This window comes from Bos taurus, chromosome 14, assembly GCF_002263795.3.
Source record: "Bos taurus isolate L1 Dominette 01449 registration number 42190680 breed Hereford chromosome 14, ARS-UCD2.0, whole genome shotgun sequence".
Lineage (NCBI taxonomy): Eukaryota > Metazoa > Chordata > Mammalia > Artiodactyla > Bovidae > Bos > Bos taurus.
Window position 1 is genome coordinate 24,422,989 of NC_037341.1, and position 11,749 is coordinate 24,434,737.

General features: G+C 47.2%; 1 protein-coding gene across 5 annotated transcripts in view; it reads left to right on the forward strand.

The window, feature by feature from the left end:
- The window catches only part of FAM110B (family with sequence similarity 110 member B), a 141,906-nt gene extending 131,216 nt beyond the window's left edge, over positions 1–10,690 (forward strand). For 3 of the 5 annotated variants that reach the window (XM_025001775.2, XM_025001777.2, XM_025001778.2), the window contains one exon: positions 7,820–10,690. In XM_025001775.2, coding sequence (XP_024857543.1) covers positions 7,820–9,274 — 1,455 coding nt within the window. In that variant the 3' untranslated portion in view covers positions 9,275–10,690. Of the gene's footprint in view, positions 1–6,697; positions 7,706–7,819 lie in introns of those variants that run through there. The other 2 variants (XM_025001776.2, NM_001077018.1) reach the window with 2 other exon arrangements.
- Positions 10,691–11,749: the final 1,059 nt, after the last annotated feature.

An 11,749-nucleotide genomic window follows, 5' to 3' on the forward strand; every position in this document is an offset into this window, starting at 1 on the left:
CCACTCCAGTGTTCTTGCCTGGAGAATCCCAGGGACGGGGGAGCCTGGTGGGCTGCCGTCTATGGGGTCGCACAGAGTCGGACACGACTGAAGTGACTTAGCAGCCCTATCCCCAAAGAGTTTAAATTAAAACTTTTCAACTGTGACCACAGTCATCTCTAGACATCATCAGTGTGTTGACTATTATTAGGGAAATTGGGAATGACAGGAAAGACAGAAGAGGGGCTAGAAACATAAAGGAAATGGAGTGTAAACTGGTTACAAATAATAACTGTTTACCTAACGCAAATCTCTCAGGCTGGTTTTATGTCTGCTAACGGCTACCCTCACACACCCCACCCCAGCCCTATGCATGCCTGGAGGAACCCTCCTCAGGCTGTCTGCCTCTGTTCACCCATTCTCAGGGTTTCTGTTACATGAAGACAGAAAGTAGGGTGGAAGGAAAACAAGCTTTCTGGGGAATGCTTCCTAGAACACAGCCTGGGAGTCCTGGGACCTCAGTCCTGAGAGTGCAGAGGGATGAATCTCATTTAGTTTGAATGGTACCAAAGCCCCCTGGACGGACAGGTGGGCATGCTGGAAAGTCAGTTGGGGTGGACATTTTGGGGGTTCCAGTCCAAATATGGTGGACTTAGAAAAGAACACTATTGTGTAGGCCAGGGTGAGCTCTAGTGCCAGTGGACGCTATGTGATAACCACAGCTCATCCTCCGAAAAACCTTCCCATAAGAACAGTATGTGCTGGAATCATAGAACAGTCTGGTCACAGGCCAGTATTCCCATGGGCCCTTTTTGAAACTGGAAATAACTCACTCATTCTTGGGCTTCCCAGTTCACACTAGTGGTAAAGAACCTACCTACCAATGAAGGAGACTTAAGAGACATGGGTTTGAAAGCTGGGTGAGAAAGATCCCCTGAAGGAGGAAATGGCAACCCACTCCAGTATTCTTGCCTGGAGAGTCCATGGACAGAGGAGCCTGGTGGGCTTCAGTCCATGGGGTCACACAAGAGTTGGACATGACTGAAGTGATTACTCACGCACTCATTCTTGGCTGCTCAGAACCTCATGTTTTTAGAGGGAAAAGGACTAGTGGGGATCTCATCCAAGCACTGTCACAGATGAGGAGACAAAGCCCCAGGGGAAAGGGCCCAGGCTCTGCCCCCATCACCTGATGGGCAATCTTGCCACTTGCTGGAGGTTTGCAGTGGTTCTTAGCCACAAAGGTGATGGGCATAGATGTCCATCAGCTCCTTCACTCTGCCCCTGAACCTTCCAGCACTGTCCCTTCCACGGACACGTGTTGGAAGCTGCAGTGGTAAGCGGTGAAAATGTTATACATGCTCAGGAGAAACAAGGCCTCTCCTGGGGACCCTCAGGTTCCCTGGGGGCAGTCCTGTGGGGTTGCTTCTGAGCCCAGACTCTGCTCCTACTCTGGCTCCCCACCCCGTCTATGGAGGACTGGCTCCATGGGGGAGGTGCACCCAGGCAGTGAATGAGTGGACCCATAGGCTCTGAGGAGGAATCCTCACTCCTCTGGCATTTCATTCAAAATATGTTCAAAGAAACAATCCTACTTCATCTTCATGAGAGGAGATCGTTTTCTAAAAACTAAATTGAAGTATCATAATAGCACCACACAATTAAAGGAAATCATTAGGAGGAATTGCCTTTGGGCTTCTTAAATCTTGCACAGGAAAATATTTTTATTAGAATGAATCCATTTGCAGATTATTGAAATGGTCTCTAACAAAACATGACGATGAGTGTTCTTAGAGACAGAGTTTTCAAAGATGTTAAGGAAAACTATCAGCCCCTGCCCAAGCTTATTTTAATAGACACTCTTTTCTTACCATAAGAGCAGATGATTTTATACTCAGTTCAGTTCAGTTCAGTCACTCAGTTGTGTCCAACTCTTTGCAACCCCATGAATCGCAGCACGCCAGGCATCCCTGTCCATCACCAACACCCGGAGTCTACCCAAACTCATGTCCATCGAGTCGGTGATGCCATCCAGCCATCTCATCCGCTGTCGTCCACTTCTCCTCCTGCCCCCAATCCCTCCCAGCATCAGGGTCTTTTCCAATGAGTCAACTCTTCGCATGAGGTGACCAAAGTACTGGAGTTTCAGCTTCAGCATCAGTCCCTCCACTGAACACCCAGGACTGATCTCTTTTAGGATGGACTCGTTGAATCTCCTTGCAGGCCAAGATATTCTCAAGAGTCTTCTCCAAAACCACAGTTCAAAAGCATCAATTCTTCGGCGCTCAGCTTTCTTCACAGTCCTACTCTCACATCCATACATGACCACTGGAAAAACCGTAGCCTTGACTAGACGGACCTTTGTTGGCAAAGTAATGTCTCTGCTTTTGAATATGCTATCTAGGTTGGTCATAACTTTCCTTCCAAGGAGTAAGCATCTTTTAATTTCATGGCTGCAGTCACCATCTGCAGTGATTTTGGAGCCCAGAAAAATAAAGTCTGACACTGTTTCCTCATCTGTTTGCCATGAAGTGATGGGACCAGATGCCATGACCTTAGTTTTCTGAATGTTGAGCTTTAAGCCAACTTTTTCACTCTCCTCTTTCACTTTGATCAAGAGGCTTTTTAGTTCCTCTTCACTTTCTGCCATAAGGGTGGTGTCATCTGCATATCTGAGGTTATTGATATTTCTCCCGGCAATCTTGATTCCAGCTTGTGTTTCTTGCAGCCCAGCATTTCTCATGATGTACTCTGCATGTAAGTTAAATAAGCAGGGTGACAATATGCAGCCTTGATGTACTCCTTTTCCTATTTGGAACCAGTCTGTTGTTCTATGTCCAGTTCTAACTGTTGCTTCTTGACCTGCATATAGGCTTCTCAAGAGGCAGGTCAGGTGGTCTGGTATTCCCATCTCTTTCAGAATTTTCCACAGTTTATTGTGATCCACACAATCAAAGGCATTGGCATAGTCAATAAAGCAGAATTAGATGTTTTTCTGGAACTCTCTTGCTTTTTCCATGATCCAGCAGATGTTGGCAATTTGATTTCTGGTTTCTCTGCCTTTTCTAAAACCAGCTTGAACATCTGGAAGTTCACAGTTCACGTATTGCTAAAGCCTGGCTTGGAGAATTTTGAGCACAACTTTACTAGCGTGTGAGATGAATGCAATTGTGTGGTAGTTTGAGCATTCTTTGGCATTGCCTTTCTTTGGGATTGGAATGAAAACTGACCTTTTCCTGTGGCCACCTGTGGCCACCGCTGAGTTTTCCAAATTTGCTGGCATATTGAGTGCAGCACTTTCACAGCATCATCTTTCAGGATTTGAAATAGCTCAACTGGAATTCCATCACCTGCACTAGCTTTGTTCGTAGTGATGCTTTCTAAGGCCCACTTGACTTCACATTCCAGGATGTCTGGTTCTGGTGAGTGATCACACCATTGTGATTATCTGGGTCATGAAGATCTTTTTTGTACAGTTCTTCTATGTATTCTTGCCACCTTTTCTTAATATCTTCTGCTTTTGTTACATCCATACCATTTCTGTCCTTTATCGAGCCCATCTTTGCATGAAATGTTTCCTTGGTATCTCTAATTTTCTTGAAGAGATCTCTAGTCTTTCCCATTCTGTTGTTTTCCTCTATTTCCTTGCATTGATCGCTGAGGAAGACTTTCTTATCTCTACTTGCTATTCTTTGGAACTCTGCATTTCAGATGCTTATATCTTTACTTTTCTCCTTTTCTTTTTGCTTCACTTCTTTTCACAGCTATTTGTAAGGCCTCCCCAGACAGCCATTTTGCTTTTCTGCATTTCTTTTCCATGGGGATGTTCTTGCTCCCTGTCTCCTGTACAATGGCATGAACCTCCATCCATAGGTCATCAGGCTAGTTCACACTGTCTATCAGATCTAGTCCCTTAAATCTAGTTCTCACTTCCACTGTATAATCATAAGGGATTTGATTTAGGTCATACCTGAATGGTCTAATGGTTTTCCCTATTTTCTTCAGTTTAAGTCTGAATTTGGCAATAAGGAGTTCATGGTCTGAGCCACAGTCAGCTCCCAGTCTTGTTTTTGCTGACTGTATAGAGCTTTTCCATCTTTGGCTGCAAAGAATATAATCAATCTGATTTCGGTATTGACCATCTGGTGATGTCCATGTGTAGAGTCTTCTCTTGTGTTATTGGAAGAGGGTGTTTGCTATGACCAGTGTGTTCTCTTGGCAAAACCCTATTAGCCTTTGCCCTGCTTCATTCTTTACTCCAAGGCCAAATTTGCCTGTTACTCCAGGTGTTTCTTGACTTCCTACTTTTGCATTCCAGTCCCCTATAATGAAAAGAACATCTTTTTTGGGTGTTAGTTCTAAAAGGTCTTGTAGGTCTTCATAGAACCATTCCACTTCAGCTTCTTCAGTGTTATTGGTTGGGGCATAGGCTTGGATTACCGTGATATTGAATGGTTTGCCTTGGAAACGAACAGAGATCATTCTGTCGTTTTTGAGATTGCATCCAAGTACTGCATTTCAGACTCTTTTGTTGACTATGATAGCTACTCCATTTCTTCTAAGGGATTCCTGCCCACAGTAGTAGATATAATGGTCATCTGAGTTAAATTCACCCATTCCAGTCTATTTCAATTCGCTGATTCCTAGAATGTCGACGTTTAGTCTTGTCATCTCCTGTTTGACCACTTCCAATTTGCCTTGATTCATGGACCTAATATTCCAGGTTCCTATGCAATATTGCTCTTTACAGCATCAGACCTTGCTTCTATCACCAGTCACATCCACAACTGGGTGTTGTTTTTGCTTTGGCTCCATCCCTTCATTCTTTCTGGAGTTATTTCTCCACTGATCTCCAGTAGCATATTGGGCACCTACTGACCTGGGGAGTTCCTCTTTCAGTATCCTATCATTTTGCCTTTTCATACTGTTCATGGGGTTCTCAAGGCAAGAATACTGAAGTGGCTTGCCATTCCCTTCTCCAGTGGACCACATTCTGTCAGACCTCTCCACCATGACCCATCCGTCTTGGGTGGCCCCACACGGCATGGCTTGGTTTCAATGAGTTAGACAAGGCTGTGGTCCATGCAATCAGATTGGCCAGCTTTGTGTGATTATGGTTTCAGTGTGTCTGCCCTCTGATGCCCTCTCACAACACCTACCGTCTTACTTGGGTTTCTCTTACCTTGGACGTGGAGTATCTCTTCACGGCTGCTCCAGCAAAGCACAGCTGCTGCTCCTTATCTTGGACGAGGTCGCCCTTCCTGACCTTGAACGTGGAGTAGTTCCTCTCTCCTGCGCCTGCGCAGCTACCATTCCTCGGACATGGGGTAGTTCCTCTCAGCGGCCGCCCCTAACCTCGGATGTGGGGTAGCTCTGATTTTTTTTATACTAATACCACTTTATTTATTTTGTAAATTAGTTACTGGATATGTTAGTTGAATCAGTTCAGTTCAGTCGCTCAGTCGTGTCCGACTCTTTGTGACCCCATGGACTGCAGCACGCCAGGCCTCCCTGTTCATCACCAACTCGCGGAGTTTACTCAGACACATGCCCATTGAGTCGGTGATGCCATCCAACCATCTCATCCTCTGTCGTCCCCTTCTCCTCCCGCCTTCAATCTTCCCCAGCATCAGGGTCTTTTCAAATCAGTCAGTTTTCGAATCAGGTGACCAAAGTTCTGGAGTTTCAACTTCAGTATGTTAGTTAAATACTTATTCTCTTAATACTCCTAATTATAACCAATGATGCTGAGTCTGAACCCTTTTTTGGAATGCTGATACGCTCACTCATCAGTGTTCTCTGCCAGCAGCGACAGAGGTGTTCAGAGGGCTGCAGAGATAAATGTGACACTGTATCATGTGCTAAGTAGTAGTTAGCACACTAAGTCATGTCTGACTCTTTGCCACCCCGTGAACTGCAGCACGCCAGGCTTCCCTGTCCTCCACTATCTCCCAGAGTTTGCTCAAATTCAGTCAATTGAATCGGTGATGCCATCCAACCATCTGGCCCTCTGTCACCTCATTCTCCTGCCCTCAGTCTTTCCCAGCATCAGGGTCTTTTCCAATAAGTCAGCTCTTTGCTTCAGATGCCCAAAGTACTAGAGCTTCAGCTTCATCATCACTCCTTCCAATGAATATTCAGGATTGATTTCCTTTAGGATGGACTAATTTGATCACCTTCAACTCTCAAGAGTCTTCTCCAGCACCACCACACTTTGAAAGCATTGATTCTTCTGTGCTCAGCCTTCTTTATGGTCCAAGTCTCATGTCCATACATGACTACTGGAAAAACCACAGCTTTGACTAGATGGACCTTTGACAGCAAAATGATGTCTCTGCTTTTTAATATGCTGTCCAGGTTTGTCATAGCTTTCCTTCCAAGGGACAAGTGTCTTTTAAGTTCATGGCTGCAGTCACCATCTGCAGTGATTGTGAAGCCCGAGAAAATAAAATGTCACTGCTTCCACTCTTTCCCTTTCTGTTTGCCATGAAGTGATGGAAGCCAATGCCATTATCTTAGTTTTTTCTAATGTTGAGTTTCAAGCTAGCTTTCTCAGTCCCTCATCAAGAGGCTCTTTAGTTCTTCAGTTTCTGCCATTAGATTGGTATCATTTGCGTATCTGAGATTGTTGATGTTTCCCCTGGCAAGCTTGATTCCAGCTTGTGATTCATCCAGCTGGGCATTTCACATGATGCACTCTGCATATAAATTAAATAAGCAGGGTGACAATACATAGGCTTGTCATATTTCTTTCCCAATTTTGAACCAGTCAATTGTTCCATGTCTGGTTCTAACTGTTGCTTCCTGACTCATGTACAGGTTTCTCAGGAGACAGGTAAGTGGTCTGTTACTCCCATCGCTTTAAGTAGAATGATTTATCTTGGGAGTATTAATAAGTGTTTCACTGTAGTGGTCTTGGTTGAGGGGTGGGGGAGTCAAGTTTTTCAGAAGGTCATAAATAAGACCCATGAATGCTTAACTGTTATACAAGTTTTCTATAAAGTAACATATTTAAGTATGATTTACACCTTGTCTTCTTAGTTCTCTGGGGGACTTGGAAAAATACATTAAAAAAACTTGATTTCTGCCCATTGTGTGAAAAATTATGGAGCATTTATAATCAGAATATCTTTTTATATGGTTGATCTAGAAATATTTCTAGGGGTGTTCTTGTCTGGTGCTTGGTTAGTTAAAAAAAAGCTTGTATTTAATGAGATGAACTTAGTACACATTTCGTTTACAGGAGATGGTGTTTTCAAATACACTGGTTAGCGAAAATAAGATAAACATGTTGACTTTTTTAAAACCGTTTTGTGATTACTGTCGTTTCTTGCCATCTTTTAAGTTTTTGAAGCGTTAGGTGCTTGTTAGAGTGATGGAAGTCAAAAGTTTTGCTTCATTGCAAAACAGGCATCTTAGAAGTCACCGAGACTGTAGCCTAAGCAGATAAGAGAGCCACAGGAATCCAGTGGCATGTCATGAACTGGGAACCGGGCTTTGCGGACCAACATTTCTACTGTCATCTCGTGTTTCCTGGGTTTGGGTTTAAGTGATGCCGGGGCCGGGCGTGATCGGGAGGCGGGTCTCTCTGATGGGGAGGCGCCAGGAGGAGTTGGCGCGTGGGAACCCTCCGCCGCTCTTCTTCCGGAGCCGCGCCGGCCTCCGAGCGCCGGGCGCGGGCGGCGGGGCCCCATGCAGCCGCCGGGATCACCTCCCTCCCGGGCTGGTGGGGGGCGCCCCGGGGCGGGGGCGGCAGGGCGGGGGCGAACGGCTTCGCTGTTGCTACAGCCGTGATGTCACTCGCCCATCCTAACCCGCGGTTGGTTGTTGTGTGTTTCAGCTCTGCCTGCAGTTGAACACAAAGACCTGGAGGAGACTCCCACATCCTTCGGGGAGGAGAAAGGAGCGGCGAGGCCCGATTAAAGGAACTTGGAGGCTGGTGGCCTCTCCGCACCGGCCGGCCGGCGAGGGGGCGAGGGGATTAGAGTCCCGGGGCAGTGACCGAGCAGGAGATGAGGCGCTGCCGCCGCCGCTGACCCTCGGTTCCGGACCATCCGCTGCGCTTTGTGCCGCCCGCACATGTGTCTGCCCGGCGCATCCGGAGGCGCGCACACGAGCATCCACCACGGCCGCCGGGGAGAGAGTGCCCGCCATGCCCACGGAGAGCCTACAGACAGGTAGCATGGTGAAGCCGGTCAGCCCCGCCGGCACCTTCACGTCGGCCGTGCCCCTGCGCATCCTCAACAAGGGGCCCGACTACTTTCGCCGCCAGGCGGAGCCCAACCCCAAGAGACTCAGCGCCGTGGAGCGGCTGGAGGCCGACAAGGCCAAGTACGTCAAGAGCCAGGAGGTCATCAACGCCAAGCAGGAGCCCGTGAAGCCGGCGGTGCTGGCCAAGCCCCCCGTCTGCCCCGCCGCCAAGCGCGCGCTCGGCAGCCCCACGCTCAAGGGCTTCGGCGGCGGCGGCGGCGGAGCCAAGAGCGAGGGGGGCGCGCCTCGCGAGACCCTGAAGCTGGAGATCCTCAAGAACATCCTCAACAGCTCCGAAGGCTCGAGCACGGGCTCGGGCCACAAGCACAGTGCGCGGAACTGGCCGGCGCCCCGGGCTGACGCGGCCGAGCTGCACCGGCACTCGTTCGCCGAGTCGCTGCGCGCGCGCCCCGCGCCGGGCCGGGGCAGCCCCCAGGAGGGCGGCTCGCACGTGGGCCGCCGGCCGCCCGAGCCCACCTCTTCCGCCGCCGCCGCCGCCGACGCCTTTCTGCACGTGTCGCACAGCTCCTCGGACATCCGCCAGGGGCCCGGGGCCAGGCCCCTGAAGGCCATCCTCCCCTGCAGCAGTTCCGCCCCGCCGCTGCCCCCCAAGCCCAAGGTGGCCGCCCCGGCCGCAGTGAAGTCCCCCGAGGCCGAGGCGGCCGAGCCGGCTGGCGGGGTGGGCCGGAGACCCTCGCTGCAGCGCTCCAAGTCAGACTTGAGCGATAGGTATTTCCGCGTGGACGCCGACGTGGAGCGCTTCTTCAACTACTGCGGACTGGATCCAGAGGAGCTGGAGAACCTGGGCATGGAGAACTTCGCGCGGGCCAACTCGGACATCATCTCGCTCAACTTCCGCAGCGCCAGCATGATCAGCTCGGACTGCGAACAGTCTCAGGACAGTAACAGTGACCTTAGGAACGATGACAGTGCCAATGACCGGGTGCCCTACGGCATCTCCGCCATCGAGAGGAACGCGCGCATCATCAAGTGGTTGTACAGCATCAAACAGGCCAGGGAGTCGCAGAAGGTGTCCCACGTGTAAGAGGCAGCAGCGCGCCCGGAGGGAGGCAGGGGGGTCTCTGTCCGCGCCTCGGCACTTGTGAAGGTTGTGAGGTCTCCTTGAAGTGTTGTGAGCTTCTCCACTCTCTTTGTGTTGCTTGTTGTGCAATGTCTTTCCAGTTGCATGCCCGCCAACACGGGGACTGACCTGGCGTCCTCGGCTACCATCGCTGCAGAGCCTGGCCGGTCGCGCGTCACCCGCCCCAAAGTGTCAGGTCACATCCTAATTTAGGGCTTCAATCTTTGGCAAAACTGTTTACACGGAAAACGGTATACAACTTCTTCAATATTTATGTGGTTCTAGTGTTTTTATATCCCGCGCTATGGTGTCTTAATTAAAGGTTTTATCAACTGGCTTTTAAGTTGGGAGTAACATCTTTTTGAATTAAAAAAAAAAAAGCCTATTTGCCTACATGTGAGATCCTAACGGGAAAATAAATGGGCTCTGCTATCAAACAGATAGTGAGGGATCCCAGAGAGACCCGGGCTGGGCTTTCTGAGAAAGAAAGTGGGGAATCCGATGTCAGTCATTTATTATTGACAGTCCTCTTGCCATTTACACAAGTAATGGTTGGGGACACGTATGTTCTGTGTCTGATTTGGTGTATAAACTTTGATGGTTCTGTGTAATACTGACCCCAAGGAAAGACAATCAGATACAATGAAGGGGATTAAATCAGGAGGTTGGGTGTTAAGAGGGGCTTGTTGCTATTGATCTGATTTGGGTTGATTTAGAAATTTTGACTATCAATCATTTGACAGAACTGGCCACCCTAGAGCTGATACTGAATTTTTTTTTTTTAAGTTAGTTTTTTGGTTGAGAACTCTAAGTGGATTCTCCTCCCTCCCTTTGTTGTAATTGTTTTATTTGGGAGAGGGGAATGGGGCTTGGGTGGTGGGAACTACCTGAAGACCACCGAACACAAATGGAAATGCCAGCCATATCAGTTTAGAGCCTTCTCTTCAGAAGTCAGTACCTTTGGTAGCTGAACCAGATCTGGGCAGCATGACTATGTCCTCATGCATATGTTAACCTGTGAGGCTGCAGGGAACTTGAAACATGACTCTGTGTAGCTTTTCAACCCGAAGATCCGTAGGGCTGCATATCAGCTTGTTCCCCCATAACCTGTCCTACAGGTGGTCTAGTTGGCTGTCCCTCAGCTGACAGTCATCCTGCAGTAGCCAAGGGGTCCACCTGGGATGCTCGGCTTCCTCGCTCTTATAGAAATGCCCTGAAGCTCCCAGCAGCACTGCCTTAGCCTTCATCAGCTCATAGGACACTTTTTATGCTGTAAATGCTGTAAGACTTTGTACATACTTCAGTTGTTTATGAAATCTTTAAGAAGAAGAAAAAACAAAGAAACGTTACTCTAATAAATAGCTCTGGTGCAGGCTTTCATGGTGGTGGTTTCTCTTTGTCTTTTCCTTCACTCCCTCCACACAAGTTTCACTTTGGACTGTGAGCCAGAAGGAGACTTTTGAGGGTCTTGAAGAAACAGCATTTCATTAAGTTATTTTCACCATATCACAATTATTCTGAACAGCTGTATTCTTCATTGTAGCTAGATCAGTGTGCTTTTTTGCTAAAATAGTTTCACCGGGGTTCCTAAAATCTGCTGCTGCTGCTTAGTTCACAACTTTCAGTTTTTTATCTTTTCTTAAAATCAGGATTTTTTACATCTTCCACCAAACTTTTAAGTTGTAATTACTTGTTACAACTTCTGACAGTTGAGTTCTGACAGTGGAGACATACCTTTGAAATTTATAGCCTCGTTCTTAATTGAACAAACTCAGGATCCTTAATGTTACATTTGTTTATATAGTAGTCCACTCATTCATTCATTCATTCCTCTATCAAAAGGGTATATGATGAGTGATTCCGTTTTCAGGCCTTACCATCGACCCAAGACTGCTGTGGTCAACAACACAGTATCTGCCTCAAGGAACTTAGATTTTCACTTGAATTTTCATTCTAGTGAAGTTATCATTCCTCCCAGTGGACCTGTCTTATCTCCTGTTACTAATAGGACAGTGAGTATTCAACAGCTATTTAATGAATCAAGTTATTTGAAGATTAACATTTTTTAAAAGTTCCGTATAACATGTAAAAGAGGATTATTTTTAAAGTTTCAGAAACAATATGATTTCCAACTTTTACACTCACCAACATTTTCCTTTGAAAATCAGACTTGGTTCTTTAACTCTCTACTGGTTTTGAATTTTTCTGGTTCTCTTCTTAATTTTAGTTCAACTAGAACTCTACTTGCCCGAAGAGTCTGAAATACTGCTATGAGTGGTGATGGTAGAATGGATTAAAGATAATAGGATGAAAGCTTAATATTTTTATATACACACACATTTTCTTCCTTCATCATTTGGATAGAAATGAAGCTATTTAAAATATTCATGGCTTTAGTATTTATATACCCATCTCTTTCTGGGGCTATTGAAATACCAA